Genomic DNA, 22,139 nt, shown 5'->3' with positions numbered 1-22,139 from the left:
GTAAGACAACAATATTTATTTTAATCCCAAATTTAGATGATAAATATCTTATATTTCAGTATATTAGTATATGCAATAAAGTAAGTCTTACCTTATCGATAGTTTTTTTAACGATGACTTTGTATTCGTTTTTATCAATATCTCCATGACGAAAGTACTGCTTAGCATACGATCTTACGGTTTCTTTAACTTTATTAAATAGCTGCATGATAATATAACAATAATACAGAACGTGCTGCATCAAATATGTATCAAAAGTTATCGTAAATTGATAAATAGATTTTAATTATAAAGATACCATATTAAATAATAAGGCGGTTGTAAATATATCATAATAATTGTGATAAATCAGCGTATGAAATTGAAACTTTTATTTTTACCTCAGATCGCATCGACTCTCTAAATTTTGGCTTAGAATTAGCTTCCACTGCACTGGATAGAGAAATACTAGATGTTGATTGCTTACGATTATCCATCTGATCTTCCGATTGCGAGGAATTTGGTGAATATGTACTACAGTCGATCGCAGAAGTACTTGATACAACTTCATTGGATGACTTCCTCGCAGTAACTTGATTGTTAGGGGTAGCTAATATATTTGTAAGATCGCAAAATACAGTAAATAAAAATTTCAGCAAACCCAATTCGTAATTTAAGCCTAGGCTCGTAAGTAACAATTATGGTCAATATGATACATTACCATTAGACTTTTGCATGACAATACTTCCATCAGGTAGGACAGAAGCATTTTTAATATTTCTTAAATTCTCAATTTCTTGGGTTATTTTAGATACATAATCGACTATCGGTGATACAGTTTTGATTTGATTATAATTATTATCATTTCTAAATACAGTTAGAAATAGTGAAAATTAGGATTATTACGATACAGTCAACATGATATCACAAAAGTTCAGATATTTATCTATAGTGTTTTACTTCAGTATTTATAGTATGAACAAGTTATCTATAAAAAGCAAATACCTATTAAAAGCCTCTTGATGTTGACTGGAATGATAAGTTACAACCATTTCCATATATTTCGTAGAGCCTTTTCCGTGACCACGGGTATCATTATTTCCTAAAATTCATAACTTGCGAATGTAAAGCAAAAAACTATGCATTGCTAATAAAACATAACTATCTAGTCGTACCTTGATGATTTATATCTTCATCTTCGTTCGGGTAAAACGGTAAAAGACCATTGTCACTCGTTATGCCTAAAACAGACGGTCCAGCGACAAAACTTTTACTGTGCATATTACTGGTCATAATCGACTTTGGCGTTGATTTGCTCGGAAGAAGGTTCTTAGCCTCTAGATTACTTCGAACTCTGTCTAGTAGGAATTGCAAGTGTCTGCTTGCAACTGTTCGAGCTGATTGACGTCGGTTATTTTGTCTTCTACTTATAGATACTTTTGATCGCGTGCGCCTTCTCTTTCTACCCTTTTTGCTTCTAGGTCTTGATCTCTTAGAACTAGTTTTAGCACTAGTTTTCTAAGATCCAATTAATTGATTTGAGCTAATATTCTCACTTAAAAGGTAATAATCTTAGCAAGGTGCTACTCACACGTCGTTTCCGATACGTTTTCTCCCTTCTCCTGCGTCCAGTATAGGTATCTGAGTATGATTGTGTTACTTCCAACTCGTTCTCATCATTGTTGGTATTAGACTGATTCCTACTATCTGAAATAATACTTGGCGCATTCGTTACCTCTACTCGATTAGCATCGATTAAAGAACCTATATTTTCAGTAATTGAGCAATCAGGACAAAACCAATCGTCGATAGGAATATGTTCCAATGGGGGAGTTAGACATTCACAATGGTATCTAAAGTAAAAGCAAACGATTTATTAAGTTATCAGTTATTATCTTTTACGGCATTTTTCATTCTCCTAAATGTCAATCTGGATTTGTATTTGAAAAATTTCATTAAAGACTAGTCGATCCCTCACTCGTTATACTTCATGCACCATACAGGACCTTATACTTTACATTATCATGATCTTAGACTGTCGCGATATAAGCTACAGCCGTGTCCTTTAAATACACTAATATACGTATAGTATGCGATTAAGCATGCATCTACTTTAGTCCAACCTATACAGTCTGTATTGCTTTGATAGAGTTTCTCTACTTACCCTTTATTACATCCGTCACACAATAACAAGCGATCCTCGCGATTGCATTCGTTACATACCTTTAAATGGTAAGGATGAATGTGGATCGTAAATAGTAGTAGTTTACAATCGAGCTAAGTTAATAAAAACTGGTAATTGTTTACATTAATACACACTTCGTTTCTATTTGTAAATATGTGATTGTTTACTAGAACTAGCATCACAATCTAGCATAGAAGGACAATATATTGTAGCTAATGAATTCAGTGTCAGCAAGTACAGTACAGTACATATAGGCAACCATGATTATGGCTACTGGTACATGTATTCATGTAGTATTGTATCATTATGATGCACTCCTTACTTCACAGTAGGTTAGGTCGAGATCACTTTCGTCCGTATCTTCATTCATTTTTTCAATGACTATCTACAAAATAATTCGGTAAAGTGTATTTCATAATATAGTTTCATCTTTTTAGTATATTGACGAGATTGACTTTGCTCGTGCTTACTTCATCTACTTTATCTCCATGAATGAAACGAAAAACGCGTAGTGTTTGAAAGGTGACACGATCAATAGGGCAAGTGTTAGCCAGCTGTAAATTGAAATAGATTTAGGTCATCCACTTGATTTCTTCGTTTATTTCGTCATCATATTCTCGATTTAGTTATGCATTAACTTGCAGTTAGCTATGTTATTGTGTACTAGTTATTATATCCCATATAAATATACATCGATTTGATGAAAAAATTTGAGGACCTTATTAGGTAAGCAGACACTATTATAGGCGCTTTGAAGATGATCGTTGTAGCAAATAGTAGCTTTCACTTTTATCCTAATGTTCAAAATTGGATCGTTCTATGTTTTAACTTTTTCAATATTGTAACTATGTGCTCTTTGAGGACAGTTAGACATGCAGATGTTTATCCACAGGATAATTAGAGGTCTCAAGTTAAGCAAATTGTACTGTATTTGACGCACACGAGTGCTGCAAGTGTACAGATCACTGTATATTATCTATTTTAGTCAATCTATTGCAAGATTTTACAATGTCAATTCTAAATCAATCTACTTCAAGTTTATATGTATCAGAACGTGGAGAAATAGCATACAGTATTTTATTGATATGCATGTTGTTGTTGATTAGAATCAAAGCTACGTTGTATTGTACATTTGATAGGAATATTGATAAGTGAGTTATGATAATTTTACCTTTGACCATTCATTGATACAAGGCAAGCAGAAGATATGCTGACAGGAATTTGGTATGGCAATAATTTGATCAGTAAAGTGAGATAAGCATATTGCACAGCTTTCTTCCACTGTTTCCCCTATATTGTTAACACGAATAACAGCAATTCAGAGCTGAGTAAAATCGACAGTTGATCGCAATCTCAACTTCTGTTGTGCGATAATCCGGGTATAGAATTGATGAAGTACTGTATTTCACAACTGATGATATTGGAAAATTGAGCAATGCAATAGTATACGCGCACAGTATGGATAAGATTGAAGATGTGATTAGCGAAGAACCCTGTAGAGCAATTGCTATGAATTGGTACATTTGTTGACAATCATGGCAGCGATGATGGAAACAGCGAAGTGGCATCCTAGTTTGCTTTATTTTCTGTCTGTAACATAATGATGAGGCTACTAGAATTGAATGCCATCAGCTGATTACATTAGTTTCAATGGAGAAGAACAGACCCATACTGTCATAATCGATCGTGCATAACTCTGCTGCAGTCATGAATTCTTGCTAGTCTTCCTACAGTGTCGTCCCATTCATTCATAACATTGACTACATTTGAATACTGTGCACGCCTTTTATTCCCTTCATTAAAAACCCTTCTACGCTGTAGATACCGTACCGTTGTCATCATCGTCTTGTATCCAGGAATCGTCATCACTGGAGGTAGAATCTGACAAAATATCATTGATTAATGCCGTTGCCATGATTGATTATACTACTCCCAATTTTCAATGACGATATTATCATTTGGAGAAAATGGCGAAGACCAAGATTGCTACGAGTAGACGTCACACCATGTACTACATGTCGTGTATACTGCGCAATCGTACGGTACTGCAGCCAGTCCAGTTGACTGTCCTGTCCGTACTGTACAGTGTACACTGTACAGTATGACTATCACTCCGTACAATGTACTGTACCAACTTGTACCAACTGTACTGTACAATGTACTGTACCAACTCTACCGTACTATACACTGTACACTGTACAGCATTCAAAGTTTTTCTACCGTATACTGTAGTACTGTACTGTACTGTACTGTACGGTACAGTACTGTACTGTATAAATACGGAATAAATACTGTACAGTGTACAGTATGGACACTATACATGTACTGTACAGTACTGTACAGGACAGTACAGTAGAACGCTTTTAGAATCAAAGGAGTGGATCATTTTCTACGAGAATCTGGAATTTGTAGTTGGCATATTTAAAGTTTGACGAAATTACTGATTTGCCACTGTATAGTTTCATAATTACTAATATGCCATTGGAAATTTCAGTAATTTACTAATATGCCATTATAGTCATGACACGATCTACGCACTCTCAGTCCATGCTTATCACCATTTTTAACCTAATTTACAGTACAGTAACTGTACTAGCCTTATTACCGTGATTCTACAAAATATTGAATTTTGAATTCGCACCGTACAGTACTATACCGTACGGTGCAGCTAATGGCTGCACTACGGTACAGTACCGCACTGTCCGTACTACTGTACTGTACAGTACAGTAGTGTATAGAACGATTTACTGTACTTTATACACTGTATATATACTCTAGTAACAGTACTTTGTATCATGATATACCACTACGCGTGCGCAATTACTGAAGTTTCCAGTGGCATATTAGTAAATACGAAAATATGCTGTGGCATATAAGTAATTTTGCCTTAAAGTTTTTACACACGACCGCATAGGAAGGTTCACAACCATTGGTCTTTCTTGAGCATTTTACTAATAGTTTGAACTATTCAAACATATCCAAGAAAACGGATGACATTGTACAGTACTGTCACCACTGGAAGTGTGAAGCAGTCTACAGTACTCAGTACTGTACTGTACTGTACAGTACTGTACAGTATTTCAAGTTTGGACACAAGACCGTACAGTACGGTACTACAGTACGACACGCCGTACTGTACTGTATGACTGGAACGGTGGAACCTCACTAGCTCCGGACTAGACCTGAGAAAGGTTCGGTTCAAACCGTTAGGCTCTATGCCTCCGACTGACTGTCAACACTTGCAAGCTTGCCAGTGGAAACGTTAATAAAGAAGATAGAATGAAACGTTACAGCCAACAGACGGTTCAGTCATCACTGGTAGTCTTGGGCAAATGGTCGTTTGTAGCACGTGGAAAAGAAAATTGAACCCGTAAAATAGTAGCTCACTACCGTAGGTGGACCCCAACTCCATAGCGATACTGTGCATCATTACAAGTGTCTCTCTACCTTTGGCAATATCTCAAAGGAAACTAAATTGAAAAACGTAAATTGAGCTCTCTCTCTCAACCTAGCTACTATTGTTGCAATCATAGACGATAAAATGATTTATCATTACATTATTCCGCAGTATCACATCATCTGAGTTTGGCGTGTTTTCAGTGGAAGAAGGCCTGTCCGTCGCTTTCGTCATTAACATGAATGTTAACTCATAGGCACTCTTAACCTACAACATTTTATAATTTTACTACCATTAAAATCTGTGAAAAGGATTTTCTTAGCTTATAAAGCGATTGTACTGTACGTACTGTAGATCGACGCTCAAGCCTTGAAGTCGCGCAGCCGCTATCTTAATATTATTACCACAGGTGTGTACGCTACTGTACTGTATAGAAGAGAAAAATGAGGGTTTCCATAGTATCTGCAGCACTGATCAATACGAGATCGAGCTGGGAAAAAGTGAAGTTCAAGTCTCACTTTTTTTTTCCATTTTGATCGCATGTAGATGCAATTTACCAACATTGGCGTTGAATAGTGGTGTAAAATTCCCATATTTTCCAGATTGCAGCCAATAAAATTGCCAATGGAAATACCTTTTCTTCACAGCCTGACACGCTTAGATTGCTCATACTGTTGTGGCCGGTTGGTCCACGATTAGTTGTCTTTGGACGTAGTAGAAGTTATTCGCACCATTTTCAAATCAACCAAAACATCAGAAGTATTTAGAATACCATCAATTGTAAAAAGCAGAGAGGTGTCAAGTTAAACATAGCAACAGTCTGGAATGTAGGATGATACGTATAGCTACAGTAGTTTGAGAGCTGTCATAACATGTTTTGCCTTTATACGGGTATGTCATCACGATCGCAGCTACTGACTGTACCTTATGAAATATTCACATCCAGTTATGGGATTACTAAATACTATAGTATCTGTGCTACAGCGTGAAGAATGGAATTTGCTAAGTGTCTCCCTCTATATTTGTATTTCCTGCTGTTAAATTTACAATAAAAAAAAACATATACGCGTATATCTAGCAGAAGTCTTGATGAACTACGTCGATACTCTACTTAGTAAAATTATACTCTACATTGTGCAATGCTGTAGACCAGTACAGTACAGCACTGTAATTTTAGAATTGTAGATTTGCACAGTCGAAAGTCTAGAAGCTTGTTTTGATGTTTTAATTTCTGCTAAATGGGACCGTGACAAAGCTCATACGCATAATTTTCGACTTAGCCTTGACTGAACTCGCTACCATACGCGTATTGAAACTACTTAAATCATAGACCTATTTGCTACTTTTTAATTAATATACACGCATTGCACTGATTTCTAGAAGTACTGAAGATCTGTGCACTTGTGGGGATATTTTGGTTTTATAAAAGATTTCCTTCGTTGGACGTCGGCTAAGGCAGAAATTTACTTTTATCAGACGTAAGAAATCAATTACTTGCCAATATGGAGAGGAATGACACCAATCAAAACTACCACTCTTACAATTATTCTGGTGGATATAGCAACGTTCGTCGGGTATATCAGAAAATACGCTTAGAATAAAATTGTAACGTTAAATATATTAATATTATTAACGTAAAGAATTTGAAATTTGTTAAGTGATTGGATTTATACTCTATTTATCAGTCAGTTTGTCTCGTAACTAGATAGAATTTCGTAAGTCGTTAGCTTAACTTAAGTACTCATATTTTTATGCGTCAACGCTGTTAGTGTAGACTTCCGCCTTAAATAAATTCGCTAAAATTATAATAATCGTAATATTGCGTAAGGGTCGTTTTTGTATAGATTTGTAGTAATTGTACTCTCTTTAAAGGTAACCTCTCTAAGTGATTAACTTAATGAACGACAATACGCTGAAGGACAAACATTTTCTAAAGGTGTTATATTTTATTGAATATGATTTCAATCGCTAATGAAGAGAAATAGCTATGCTGATAGTATGCTAAAGAACCGGGCGGTGACTCAAGATCTGAGAGGTAAGAAATCTAGGCTGTAGTATTGATTGCAGTATCTCTTAGGAATAAAACTGAAGTGATGATGTAATTTGCGTCAGAGGAGAGATTTGGCTACAGTTGCCTGCTGTAATTATGCCATTCTCCTACTGTGACGACACTTATTTCGTCTGATCACGTTGTAGCGATTCAGTGTTGCAAATAATGAATTAGGTATTAACGAATATTACGGCAGAAAGTGCTTTAGATCATGATAATACTGACTCTGTGTTACAAATTCAGTTGACAATGTAACTTTATCAGTAATTCTGATCCAAAAGGGATCTACCGTTGAGGAAACTGGCAAGCTGTAATATTGTTAACCATAGAACGGAGAGATCAAAGAATAAACTCTTTGAATTTTACTGTAGATATTTGGTTAATTCTGCGATATTTAAACTTCAACCAGTGGATGCGCTATTAATAACTAAAATGAAATTTGGAATATTTATGCAGGTAGAAGAGAACACTACAATTTTAGGCCTGTATTGAAGCGGTATTCACCTTCCAGTAATTATGGCATGAGGACCGGAAAACAATACTGGAATGTATTTCGAGAGCAGGAAGGTAGTTAAAACAAATCGAAATTGTGTGAGAGTTGTTTGTTTTAATGATAAATCTATAAATTTCAGCTTTCTATCCTTGCAAGATAATTTGATAATCTGATTTTAAGTAAGCTTAATAAAGTGGCATCTATTAAAGGGTTAAACAACATAAAAAGCAATACCGTATTATACGCGTATAAATAGGGTTTCTAGATGGGTACTTGGATCTTTCTATACTTGCAGGATATGTAAATTGTTTGCATTTATTAAATTTCAGGCTGTTTTTCGTATAATTACAACTCGAGACGAAATAGAGATCCGAAAGGACAGTCCCAAAAGGTTCATAAACAAATAGGTTCTTTCCATTTCAGAATGTGTTGATGTTGTTATGTCTAGCGACTGGATAAATAGTGATTTGAGAATGAAAATCTCGTATTGCAGTGAGAATTTAAGCTAAATTCTTTATAAATTTTTGCAATTTAGAAGCATGGGATGCTCGAGTCGGGTGATTGCAATACTGTAAGAGAGCAAAACGTTCATCCAAACTGTGAAAAAAGTAATACTAACGCAAAGAACGACATAGAAACGTATCAAGCAGCAGACGTAACACTTATTAAGAAGACAGCTACTTGTGAAGATAGCACCGGCATTTCAGAATTGAACGTCAGTACTTCGGAAGCATCGTGCGATAACGCTGAGCCAGAAATTAGGTTAGAGTGACAACATCTGAGCGATTGTGACTATCTCTTGTATTTGTTGTAGGGTAATGGTTGACAGCCATTAATTCGAAGTTGTTCGTACTTTTTTTTATTATTAGTCAGACTAGTTTGGCGTGTGAAGATGACTATTTAAATATTCCTCTGCGCGATCTCTTGGGAGATGTAAATACTGACAACTGGGAATTGATGACTGAGGAAGAAATAAAGCAGTTAGAAGGAGAATATTTGGGGGAATCTGAAGATTCTGAGAGCTAAATTTATTATAGCTTGAATTTTTGCCGTCAGTTTTGGAAGCTATTATAACAATTGCGAGCATGAATCACATCCAGAAGTGTTGAGTGATTGCTAAAAACGTATTGATATAGAAATCTGCTTTAGCTTTTTAATCGGAATTCTTTTTTAAGTAGCGATTATGCGATGTGAAGTACTTTGATATGTAATATGTTGGATATTGCTTGATATGCAATACGTCGATATACATAAATGCTGTACTAACTAAATTTTTACGTATAAATGATTACATTGAAGGAATATTTTATTTCATGTGCAATACCTGTTTGTTGCTGCGGTAATATCTTATAAAAAGATCGAATTTAATTTAATACAATGAATTATTATACATAATATCTGGAGTGGAACGTTGTCAACAACTACAGTACTGAAAAATACATAAATGAGTACACAGAGTTGTCATAACTAGCACAGTACGATTAATACATTGTTCACCGTTCCTCATATATTACACAAAAGAATGACTTTTGATCATTGATTCGATTGCAATGGAATTTTAAAAGCTTTTTCCAATAGTAATTTGCAAGTCAATAAGTGTTCATGTACAATCAAGCGACACTAGCATCCACCATTGGTGATCTTAAATTCATTGCGATGTATGGCAATCCTATTTTTGAAATTAGACTGGATAGTAGGCGTCTATCAGTAATAAAGCTAAATTATTATAGTAGGACATAATTTTAATCAATGAGTGTACTATACATATACATAACTAACATTTCTTATGTAATACAAGGAAGTATTTCAGTTCTTTACAAAATCGGATAACAGTTCATGTAGCCTATTGACACAATCAACATGGCTTTTTATTTCATCAACGTAGTCCTGACTATACGTAGTATTATTCGTCACAGCGTTCGATAGAATTTCTCCCACAATTGACTTGTACTTAATTTCTTCGATTCGTAATTTGACCTAAAATTCAAGAGGTAACTGAGATATACTTGGAGAAGGACAAGATCGCTTAAGTTTCTAACGGCAATCTACAGTAAGCATTTAATTGACAGGAAATATCTGGAATTTACAAATTATTGCATAGTGCATGTCGAACGACATGTGAGATAACAAATTAAGTCAAATGAAATCAGCTGTACTGTATTTACAACTGCAATGACTTATCAATGTCAAAATCATCCATTTTACGAAAAAAATACTAAAATGCGCTTAGTTCATCCTTTCAACTTACGTTTATTTCTAGTTGATCACACGCAGAATAAAATCGCGTTAGTGCTATGTCAAGTTGTTTGCTGAAATTCATCAAGCTAGAGTGGACAGCTGCTGGGCTAAGAAAGCAGTGAGACAATTAATTCATTTACCTTCACATGGAAGATCAAGGTATTTTCTTTCCATGTACGCTCATTCATTATCAGTGTATAAGTATGCCTATCCTCGGAGGCAAACCATTAATACTGGCGTGCAGTATAGCGTCTGCTATTAGTTGACTTTCAAAGCTCGTGTAGTGCCGTGAGTTTAGCACTTTAGTTCAATTCTTATTTACCTAATACGCACTACAACAAATTAGCTTGACTACAGCTCCATGTACACGTAAAGTTGCTACTTGACAGTATCAGTTGACTCAATCAGTTGTCTCGAAATACAAGACTATGTGTCTGCAATCTCCTCGTTCATGATCTACTTACTTGGGTAATTCCGTACTCGATGAAGTAGCCATATTGACATACTTCTGTAAACTAAAGGAAATAAGCCTCATAACATTGAAGATTAACTCTTGCATCTTCTGGGTTTTCTCAGACAGGTTAGTATTTGCTTCTTGTGACATCTTGTATTTCCTAAGAGTTGTAGGAAAAAAGCGAGTAATTTACGTTCAATCATATCTGAATGTAGGCGATATCTTACAATACGATATATTTCTGTACCACTGCATGTTCCATTCAAAGCATCACTAGATCTAGTAAGCATAAGAGTACATCATCCATTGTAGAGTACTGCAAAAGAACTATAACTATACAGTATGCATACAGTAAGTGTGCTACAGCACTGCTACTAGACTTGATAAAGCATAAGGTTTTATCTTGTGTAGTAAGTAGTTTCGAAGTAAATTTAACTTATTTCAAGTCGAGATCCATTTCCAATACTATACTGTACAGGATATCATGACTAGTATGCATTGATATCGTGACTGAACAATTTCGACTTGACAATAATTACTACTGTACTCGTCTAAGTGTACGCGTTGTGTCGATATATTTGGACGCCAATTCTTAATGACGACGCTATCAATCAATCAGGCATAAAACGTCGAACATCAGCTTACCAATTTCAATTTTTAGGCAGAGACTTTCTGCTTTCTCATTTGATTTCTTGCAAGTTGTGTACAACAGTGTCCAATTTCTGACTAATGCCAAGTACTCGTAAGCTGGTAGTAGCCTTCTCGTTGGGATTGCGGCCCGGCCACTGTCATACAGTTTAGTATTGTCGTGATCTTGGACCGTGTCTGAACCAAACCATAGTTAAAGTTACTACACTATACAATGAGTATAGCCGCTGCAGCGGTATTCAGTGATACACTTGCCAACAGTTCCAGTACAGTCTACAGTCTACAGTCCATACACTGTACACCTATTACAGTACGCTGTACTCTAACTTTTCAGTTGCAGCTTTATGATACAGTCAGTAAATTTGGACGTGTAAGTTGTACATCTGTTATAAGCCTCTCCTTATTATTAAGCTACGTTGATAGTACGGTATGAACTTTTTCCGGGAGTTCGAAGTCTTCGCTAGACCCCCGCCAGTTGATGGAAAAGTTCTTAATGTACTTAGCTGAAATGGCTGCCAGTTTCAGCGAAGAACTTTTCATAAACTGACACAGTCATGGACTGCTCAATCTACAGTACAGTACTTTCAGTAGCCCATGACACCGTACAGTGTACAGTACAGTTGTGCAACGTGGACCAAGTGGACAATTCAAGTCAATGAAGTCAAAGGCCAACTTCAAGACTCTGGATGTACAGTCGCTGTCGTACAGTCCTGTAGAATGGAGTATTCTGAATACTGTACATCAAATTCATGAAACAGGCCTGTATATTATGATAATAATACAGGCCTATTTATTGAATGGATTTGACATACTGTACTGTACTGTACTGTACTGTACTGTACTGTATTCAAAATACTGCATTCTACAGTACTTACTGCAAAGGACACTACGGTACACTACCATGACATGCGCAATTCACGGTGTCCATCAAGTAATATCCTTTTGTCTAAGGTCAAGCTGTGGTAGGTCCATGATGGGCCCCATCTAGGTCACACCATCATCTGTCATGCGCACTGCTCATCGGGTGCATGAGCAGAGGCAAACGTGAGTGTTTGGATCGCCAACATTTGAAAGCGGACTGGAAAAGAAATTGAGCAAAGTGAAGAGTGTACACAATTAATTTGACTATTTCCTTGAGAGACAAGCTCCAATCTGACAGTCATTATTCTCATTAGCTAGTAGAGATGATTGGCTACCTAACAAAACAACAATTAGATCGTCTTAAGCAGCATCAATATTCGGTTATTGGTCAGTCTGCAACGGAAAGCTTTCTGCAAACGTACTGGTGTTGGTTAGTCAAGCAAGTGCCACTATGGCTAGCTCCAAATCTTATAACCTCCCTTGGGTTAGCAGTCAATATTGTAACAACAGTCATTTTAGCTTGTTACTGTCCACTGATGACCGAAGCGGTGAGTAAGATTAACTCCAATCTTTCATACCATAAATCAATCATAACCCAATTGCTCAATTGATTTGTCTACCCTTCCAAAGTCTTGATCAATCGGTACTCTGTCCACGTTAAACTACCGTATAGACTCTAGTCAGACTGCAAAGGCCATAAGGTAGCCAGTATCGTTTCAAACGGTCTTGACAAATGGCGATCTTGTAGCAATCTTATAGCATATAGGATAGATCGATCCTAGGTAGTCCCTTATTTTGTAAGTCCATCTCTTTGACTACATTGTCGTCCTTATTGCAGGTTTCCGTAATATTAGATCTCACAGCTAGTTTACTTTCTGAATTCACTCCTAGTATTTTCTAGAGACAGTACAGTATATACAGATGTAGTAGTATGAGTACAGCGCCATCCTTGGACATAGTTGCATAATGTTGTCAAGATTCGAATCGATGTTTTCTATTATGATAGCATCATTCGAGATAGACATCTTGGTCAATGTTAGACCTGAAGCTAATACTTACCATGGCTGTCATTGATCTCTTTTAAAGGCGCCATGGTGGGTATATTTCCTGTGTGCCGTAGGCCTCTTTGCCTATCAATCGTTAGATGCAATCGATGGAAAACAAGCTAGAAGAACCGGCAATCAGAGCCCTTTAGGTGAATTATTCGATCATGGATGCGATTCTATTTCTATGATATTTGTCTGCCTTGGCTTGAGCATCTGCATGCAGTTTGGATATAATTATGCCCCGCTATTAATCTTCACAACTTCCGCTCCATTTCTATTTTATTGCTCTCATTGGCAAGCCTACGTCACTGGCACTTTACGATTTCATCAGTAAGTACAGTAGAAGGAAATCTTCAGGCATACTCTGATACTATCGAGAACGATGATAATGAATATGCTACAAATTAAGATGTACACTCTCTTTTAAAGTACTCTAATGTAAATCAATGTCTTTGACTATAGCTATTATTATACAATTTTGCCACCCTTACAATTTGCTAGTTTAGTAAAATAAACTATAGGTACGAGCGTAGATGAAGTATTCCATTCTTTGAATAACGTAATTGATAGGCAATGACATTCGATGGATTCAACTGAAGTTATCGCTAATGAAAATAGAGTTGCTCAACCTTATTAATTGACCGACTTGTGCTGTACATCATCAACCTGTCTTTTAGACTGATTAAATAGAAATCAATTTCTTTCTGATTGCCATAGATAAAAACGCTAAAATAACATGAAATCAGTGTGGAAGCGATTCTATTTGCTAGTTACAAAGAAGTTAATGTCCATAATAACAGAGTATATGTCCTAAAGATGAAAATTGATTTTTTCTTTTGTTTTGCTTTCCTTATCGATTATGATCAATTATGTTCATATGGCATATAGTACTGGACATACTCTAATTCTGTGATAGAATGTTTATTATTAATGATTACCATTTCTAAGTACAGCTCATTTTTGCCGATAATGCTAAAGTTACTCTATAAAGTTCATCGGCGAAATGGGTCTACATTGAATTTGATTTCCACAACTGGTTCAATGAACATAAAACATGCATTTCGCATTTTACTGTAGATTTGATGTGACTGAAGCTCAATTGATTGTCATTACGATGTTCATACTAACATCGATTTACGGCCCGCAAATTTGGTCATTTCAGGTTAGAAAACTGTCCATAACTAAAAAGTTTTATTTACTTTACGGTCATGGACGTAAGCTTACAAGATTATTGTCAGTATAAAATAATCACATATATGTTATTGCTCTCATTATTTAATTTGATTCTTGATCCATTCTACGCGTATAAATACTATTTAGACGGACTGACTGAGTCCAAATATTTTTATGACCCCCTTCGTGTCTGTATGACACTCAATACAAAAGTAATATTAAACGTGGAAACGCTGTCCTATCTTAGCTACTAGCACTAATTGCATTCTTTTATCAATAACTTTCAGATCTGGAATACTGGCCTTAATATTAAGGAAGCCATAGTTATTTCCTCTATAACAGGGGGATTAATAACAATTGGTCTACATTTAAGAGCCGTTCTAGGAGGAGGTCCAGGAAAAAATGGAACAACTATTGCTGTAAGTATTTGTCTTAAGTGAATTATAATTCTAGGAAACAATTTTAATGATTAGGTCCACTTCGTTATATTCTTAATTAATAGGGTAACAGCGTTATATCACCAGCAATTCCAATTGGATTTATGATGGTTGTATTTGCTTATATATGTGCAAAATCTGATATATTACAAACGCATCCGACCTTGCTTGTCCTGGGCGTATCGATTGCCTATGCGAAGTTAACAATGCGACTTGTGGTCAGCATAGCTTACATAGTTGCTGCGACAATTGAGTATACGCTTCTTATGACATTTTCCTTTTGTATTTTTATTTAAAGGTAGCTCATATGTCAAAAAGTGCTATGGGATTTGCAGATAGTGCTATGATATCTCCTATTTTATTGGCTCTAAATATTTACCTTGGCAACATAGTTAACCCTTACATGTTACTATTATTTTGTTCGGTAAGTGAAGCTGTACCAAGTAAAAATTATAAATTATCCTTTACCATTAGTTTATTTGGTTCGTTATTTTCCATGTAGGTACTCTCTTGGTATGATGTTCTCCATTACTGCTGGGTAGTTGTATTACAGATAGCCAGGCATTTAAGAATTAACGTCTTTACAATCACGCCAAAGTTATCCAGTAATTAAACGTTAATATCTCCATATACTATTGTATATCGCGATACACTTTTAAGCCAATCTTAAGTCGTTTAATTAGAACGAAAATCTTATGGTATAGTGGAAATTTTATTACAACATGCAATGAAGCAACATTTATTATAGTAATTATAAAATTATTGTACATGAAGTATTTTCAAATGTGCTAATAGTATCGAAATCAATCTTTGTATGCATATTTGATAAAAAATTTTATCGTAATGCAACTGCATATCAAGGTACAGTTTATGAACTTCTCAACAGGCTCCAAGTAATATCAGCTAAAACTATAATTATTACTGTCTCATAAGCTGTATTCTATATAACTTGAATACAGTACGTCGAAGTGTCTTATCCTATAACGTTTGACTTTTGGAAGCAAATTGAAGCAACTTCATTTTCATACCATTTAGTAAGAAATGATGGTGTTACTCATTGTACAATTAATAGACTACGGTATTTGATGTGTTTATTGTCAACTTGATATATGGTTGATAACTACTCTTTTGTATGCTGTTCTGCTTCATTCTGTTCTACATTTCTTTGATTGCTACTAATCTTGGAGATAATAATCTCATTTTCGTAATCAAATAACTCTATTGGTGAACTTATGTAAGTGTTTTGAAAAGTACTTATTACAGACCTATCATTGAAGTGAACTGTAACGTCTTCATATTCTGTAAAGCACTTACAATCCGATATCTAGATGTGCGGATCTACGTCTCCTACTGATCTCAATTCTGTGTAGGAACTATTTACAATAGCGAATTAATTACAATTAGAGGATTTAATCTTTCTGAGAAGAATAATAGTAACTTTATGATCAAAAGTTACATTACTTCAAAAATTAATCAATTACTGTCTTAGAGCGAGACTAACTACTTTCTGAATAAGAATCTGACGAGTAGGCAATTGACACTTTTACTCCGTGTATTATTGATGTACAGTATATTTGCTCTTGCGAATGTACGCGTATGCATATATATATATATATAATAAGAATTGCTGTATCGATTCTATTTTGACATTATATCTGTGCAAATAAAAGACAATTCACAATTTTTTAGTACAAGCTTATTTATTAGTGAACTGACGAATTTTTGCTCGATGTAACATCCACTGCATAAAAGCTGTAAATATACAAGTTAGAATTTAGTATCGCTATTCAACAATACGAACCAGCTTTTGTATATTTAAAATGGCCAATGATCAAATTATGCATAATACAAGAAGAGCTACATGCAAAAAGTTATTAATGTGCATACGTACATTGCCATTGTGGCAAAGAAAGCTGATTCATCACTAGCCAGCTATTACATAAATTGCTATCCGTTATAATTATTATTTATTTATTCAAATTTCGATTCAATTTCTTACCTGGGTCAGTTAATAAATATCAGCAGAAATGCTTATATAGTATAATTACATTACCTTCACTACAAATACTTTACATACTTTATAAATTTATTTATGAAATTATTGTAACGTTAGACTTCATTTGTACCGTTTTTTGAGTACTCTATATAACGGCGAACGTAAAATCATTTTATCAGATTTGATTAACGAAATAATTCGTTTAAATTACATAAAACTCTTAATACAGTTACTTCGTAGATAAACATAATGTACAAAAGATTTGATATCCACGGTAAGATTATATGATACACTTAGCTGATATCAATCTGATAAAATTTAAATTTAAACCTTTAATAATATTTAATTCTGAATAATTCAACCCGAAACCTATGATCAAATGTGTTGCTATTATAAAACTTCAACGGACTTGAGCTGAAAGTGAGTTAACACCAAAGGACTATGTATTATTCATGGAACGACTGTATCCAAGATCCCAAATTACAGAAAATTCTATTTATTATAATATTATTTAATACAGTAGAAGAAGTTAATGCTACACTTTGAGTGGTTTTGGTGCAGAACTAGCTAAATCTAATAGTGCGCCAGCGCCCGCATAAGAATCCATCTCAACTGGGTCCTTGCAAGTTTTTAATTTCTTCTTATGTGGTAGACTACTGTTGCTGGTAGATAAATCGATATTGACATCATCGGCTGCGTATCCACTATCGCATAAGCTACTCCCTTTATTAGTATTACTTTCATCCTCATCCGCAGTGAAACTATTATTTAAGACGTCTGATTCAATAAATCCATCATCCACTTCAGTCATTTCATTGTCTTCAGTCTTTAACTGTTTTCCTGTGTCATTGCTGACAGTAGAAATAGATTTCTTTCCTGGTACATTAACTATTGCTCCTGCAGCAGCTAGTGACACCAAACCAGGAGCTAGGCTTTTGTTATTTGTAACAGCATCGGATTGGTTTCTATAAAATGAGAAAGATAATGTTAACTGTAATTGAATATGCTGCTGCTTAGAAATAGTTATTAGTTTGCCGTACTTTTCGGAATGATCATGGCTATCAGTGGAGGATAGATGATTTTTACTTTGATCTGAAACATTTTCGGATTGTGATTCTAATAATTCCCAATGAATAATGTTAGATAATAATTTTAAATAAGTGAAATCATATACTATTGTACAAAAATGTCTCTAATAAAGCTGTCTATACTGAAGACATATTGTTAAATATAAATCCATTCACTAAGCTAAGGAAATGACTACCTGAAAGCGTTTCCGATTTTTGTACAGCCTCCGTATCATTGTTTAAATTCATTTCTTCTCCTTCACAACCTAGAATCAAACAGAGTTCAATTTCGTTTATTCATTGTAAGAAACATATCGTACTAGATTAGTAAAATGATGGTAATATTACTTCTTAAAAGATTTTATTTTTACAAAATTACCTTTGATTAGGCTAGATTGGCTTTCATTGCCTAGGCTGTTAAGTTTGAAAATTGAATTATAATATTTAATATAATTATAGAAACCAAAAAATAAGTCTTAGAATTCGATTGAATGTTGCTAACGTGGCAACGTTGCTGTAGTATATAATCTAAATTTCTATTTACTTGATATTTCCAGCTTGTCGTTTAAATGTCATATACGAAGTTTTCTTCAGAGTTTGTAATAGATTTGGACGATATTCCTGATCTACACACCATAATGACCCTTTGCCAACCGCCTATAATTTATGATAAAAAATATAAAGCATTTATCTTTAGTAAATAAAATCATACAAACTGCAGTGTTGTAAGACAGCATACGACGAAGCTGTCTATTTATTATTGCTTGAAATATTTTATAGGATTTTATTCAGTAAAGAGCTACAATTTTTGACATTCTATAGCCATCTTATGATAAAGTACAATGAGCCGATCAAAGATAATACGATTAGTTCCATAATATGTTTATATAGGACGATACAAGTGCATTAGTTACAAATATTCCATACTTTAAGTTATTAATATTATTATAAAGTACCATGATATGAACATAATTACAATTATCTGTACATAAATACAATATACGTATATATTACAACAAGAGCACGAGAAAATTTATGTCTGATATCGAATATTGTACTGGGAATACTTCATACTACCATTATAACAAAGGTATATGTACTTTCATCATCAAGTATCGTATTTAATATTATAAAGCATACAGTATTCTTTTATATTGCGGCTAGATGCCTGAATTCTATTAGATAACTCACGATTTTACGACATAATTAGATGTGAGGAAAAGTTTTACTAGTATAAAGTATTATCTGGCTTTATGCTATAATAATTTTTAGGACTGATACATTTTCATCTCATCTATTTCACTATTTTAAATCATATTATAAAGTGAATTTAATATATTCATCTTTCATTGAATTTTTGTGACCTTCGTATCTATTTATTCAAATTGCCAATTTTTACTGGAGAAATGCAACAAAAATTATAATAAATTCATAGACAGATGTCACAAGGATTGATTGAGCCATTATATATCAAGGAGAAATGGTCTTTTACAACACAATTTTTCTCATAATAATAATTATTATGATTAATCCGATGAAATCGCAATTAGATCTACTGTAGCTACGAAAATTAAATGGAGACCTCTAGAAATTGATTGTGTTACTATGACTTATAATCATGCTGATTTACAGTGTGTTTATGTTGCGTCTATATTTAGAACCTTTCTGCTTCCGTGCTAAAAGTAGTAAACTCTAATAAGCTATGTCCTATTATTATTGAATACGTAAATAAACGCTTAAATGCCTTTAAGTTTTAAGTGTAAGTTAAGGCTCGAGTTTGGTTCCCAACGGAGTGCTATTGCAGGACATCTTGTGAAACTGAATAAAACTGATTATACTCGTAGTATTGAAGTATTCACTACCTGCTTGTGATTTTAAAACAATACTATTATTTTAAATTTATTCTGGTGCTAAACATCTGTGATATCAAGATAAACCTTTAAGCTAATTGTTACGAACTTAGCGGTTAACAAGTATTTATAACAATTGAGTCATTAAGAAAAAATGAACTTTCGAGAAAATTGCGTTAGGAACTAGCATACAAAATTATGCAGATCGATGTCGTTAGCACTCTTTTCATGTTTTGTTATTAGCTAGGAATTGATAGATCCCTTATCAATGGGGAATAAAATATTTAAGTAATATAGCAGAAGCCATTTAGTATGTAATTCAATTTGTGTTTTGACTACTTATTATAACATTAAAAATATTTAAGGCAAAAAGTAATTTATGGTAGTGATCAATTTTGGCGATATGGCTCTAGATTGTGCTCAATTTTGGGCCTTAAGTGTTACTCCAGGCACGATCTTGGCATGTTAATGATATCATAGTTATTTTAACATCAATTTGAATACTCAATTTTTTCTTATCTTACCTGCCCTTTTTCTCTATCGACTTTCTTAAAACATTTATTCAACGATAGATTGTGACGAACGGAATTTTTCCAACCAGTAGGGGCACTTTTGAAGTAAGGAAAATGCTCCAAAACCCATGTATAAATATCTTTAACAGGTAACATTTTACGAGATGAGTTTTCAATAGCCATAAAAATTAATGAAGGAAATGAATAAGGCGGTTTACAGTTGATATCATGACAACTATCATATTTATTATCGTCGCTGTCAACATGTTTATTATTGTGATTGCCAAGGCTAGCACGTTTATGGGCAGCTGCAGCTGTTACAGTCGATCTTAAGCTTGATGTGGAAGAAGTGGGTGCCGATTTACTCCTAAAATGACCATGATGATTCCTCTTATTTGAATGGCCTGATAAGCTTGCACGATAGCCATGATTACCAGTTGCTAATACAGTTGGTATATTATTGATTAAAGATGTTGACTGTAGCCAGTTTAAGTTGGTTAAGTCATCATCACCTCCATTGCTTTTAAATAACGCAAAACAACTCTGGGATAAATTATGCTTAGCATGTTGAGGTCTCTTGTGCTGTTGTAGTGCGGATGCCAAAGTAGCTGCATCAGCAGAGAATGATAAAAACTGCTTTTGCCGATTATTACCTGTTTCCTCTTGATTTGCCATCATTGCTAAATGTAGAAAATTCTTTAAAATATTTTCTTTTTTTTGTCACTCTGATGCTAGTCAGCGGTTACAAAGTGACAAGGGCGATGAACCTATTAACATCATCATAGTAATAGTCGTCAGTAATAAAGGATAAGAAATTGCAAACTACGTACAGTTTGCTTTTAGCCAAAGAAAACGCTGTACATTATCTTCAATAAAACATACATGTATGACCAATAGTGCATGTTGAAGTAGTCTACTAGTTATTAAATTTTCAATTATCCTTAGTGTGTCAAAGTGATTGCATCAAATACGTGTACAAACGAAGAATTTAGTTTGAATTATTGCTAGCTGTTTTTCGTAATGGTTTGTTTTAACAATAAAGATATATAGCATCATGTTGTAAGGAAATAAAAGCTAGCTCTAAAGTAATAAAAAATATTTATGTTAGCCTTTCTCAAAGCGATTGTAGTAATAGGTTAGTGCTAATGAGACAATTTAAAGGTAGAAGTGCTACAAAGTAATAAGGTACTTTGATGTCCGTTCTTTTCCTATATGCCGCTTTATGTATTTGTAGCACTATTACGTTTCAATAATAAGTGCTGGGCCACTCTGCAATATTTACTGTCAAATATAAATGTACTAAGTCTTGGTTTAATTCTTTTTATCGCATCTGTTATCATCTCGTTACGATTTATCCTACACAGCATCGATTATCACCGAAGAATGATAGTATAAAGATGTATTCATGAAGCAAGAAGCCACTTCAATAATTCACACTATATTCAAAATTGATGTCGAATCTGTAACATCAGTGGCTTTCACTTTTCTCGGCTATAAGGCAATAGACGGTCGATTTAAGCTTTCATTAAAAGTTTTTCATGGAAATAGGAATGCACAGTACGGCAATGAATTGTCTGAGTAACCGAATTAATCTAAAATTAAGGGTAAACGTAACGAAGTTTCCTAGCCATGCCGATGCTAGAAAACGTAATACATTTTTGTGCCGCAGTATTGCATAGTATAGCCAAAGCATGATGATTGATCTTACAGAGATAGAAAGTACTGTATTTTAATCATTTGAAACGATTGAATC

The 22,139-nt window shown here is 34.3% G+C and overlaps 5 protein-coding genes across 5 annotated transcripts in view; 2 read left to right on the top strand and 3 right to left on the bottom strand.

Annotated features, from left to right (window-relative positions):
• Positions 1–4,079, bottom strand: part of TRIADDRAFT_51933 (uncharacterized protein) — a gene marked incomplete at both ends in the record, with an annotated part of 4,481 nt that extends 402 nt beyond the window's left edge. The window contains 11 exons of the mRNA XM_002107895.1: positions 92–202; positions 381–589; positions 701–846; positions 985–1,081; positions 1,155–1,497; positions 1,571–1,832; positions 2,144–2,202; positions 2,487–2,549; positions 2,635–2,718; positions 3,336–3,454; positions 3,995–4,079. Of these exons, the coding sequence (XP_002107931.1) occupies positions 92–202; positions 381–589; positions 701–846; positions 985–1,081; positions 1,155–1,497; positions 1,571–1,832; positions 2,144–2,202; positions 2,487–2,549; positions 2,635–2,718; positions 3,336–3,454; positions 3,995–4,079 (1,578 nt within the window). The remainder of the gene's footprint in view (positions 1–91; positions 203–380; positions 590–700; positions 847–984; positions 1,082–1,154; positions 1,498–1,570; positions 1,833–2,143; positions 2,203–2,486; positions 2,550–2,634; positions 2,719–3,335; positions 3,455–3,994) is intronic.
• Positions 4,080–7,063: 2,984 nt separating this feature from the next.
• TRIADDRAFT_51932 (uncharacterized protein) lies at positions 7,064–9,130 on the top strand (the record flags this gene model as incomplete). Its single annotated transcript, XM_002108674.1, has 6 exons — positions 7,064–7,135; positions 7,539–7,596; positions 8,068–8,178; positions 8,434–8,495; positions 8,640–8,866; positions 8,974–9,130. The coding sequence occupies 6 exons, from the start codon at positions 7,064–7,066 to the stop codon at positions 9,128–9,130; spliced, it is 687 nt and encodes a 228-aa protein (XP_002108710.1).
• A 780-nt stretch (positions 9,131–9,910) lies between these two features.
• On the bottom strand, positions 9,911–10,946 carry TRIADDRAFT_51931 (uncharacterized protein; the record flags this gene model as incomplete). The annotated part of the gene is made up of 3 exons (XM_002107894.1): positions 9,911–10,081; positions 10,353–10,449; positions 10,807–10,946. 3 exons carry the CDS (start codon positions 10,944–10,946, stop codon positions 9,911–9,913), a joined length of 408 nt encoding a protein of 135 aa, XP_002107930.1.
• A 1,682-nt stretch (positions 10,947–12,628) lies between these two features.
• On the top strand, positions 12,629–15,574 carry TRIADDRAFT_19734 (uncharacterized protein; the record flags this gene model as incomplete). Its single annotated transcript, XM_002108673.1, has 7 exons — positions 12,629–12,853; positions 13,392–13,681; positions 14,429–14,556; positions 14,849–14,943; positions 15,027–15,179; positions 15,260–15,385; positions 15,464–15,574. 7 exons carry the CDS (start codon positions 12,629–12,631, stop codon positions 15,572–15,574), a joined length of 1,128 nt encoding a protein of 375 aa, XP_002108709.1.
• A 3,023-nt stretch (positions 15,575–18,597) lies between these two features.
• Positions 18,598–20,629, bottom strand: TRIADDRAFT_17577 (uncharacterized protein; the record flags this gene model as incomplete). The annotated part of the gene is made up of 2 exons (XM_002107893.1): positions 18,598–18,681; positions 20,399–20,629. Coding segments are annotated over 2 exons (315 nt in total), but the record flags the coding sequence as incomplete, so codon positions are not given.
• Positions 20,630–22,139: the final 1,510 nt, after the last annotated feature.

Source organism: Trichoplax adhaerens, genomic scaffold (genome assembly GCF_000150275.1).
Source record: "Trichoplax adhaerens TRIADscaffold_1 genomic scaffold, whole genome shotgun sequence".
NCBI classification, from domain to species: Eukaryota; Metazoa; Placozoa; class Uniplacotomia; order Trichoplacea; family Trichoplacidae; genus Trichoplax; species Trichoplax adhaerens.
The sequence above is the reverse complement of the archived record's forward strand: the minus strand, read 5'-3'. Positions and strand labels throughout refer to the sequence as shown.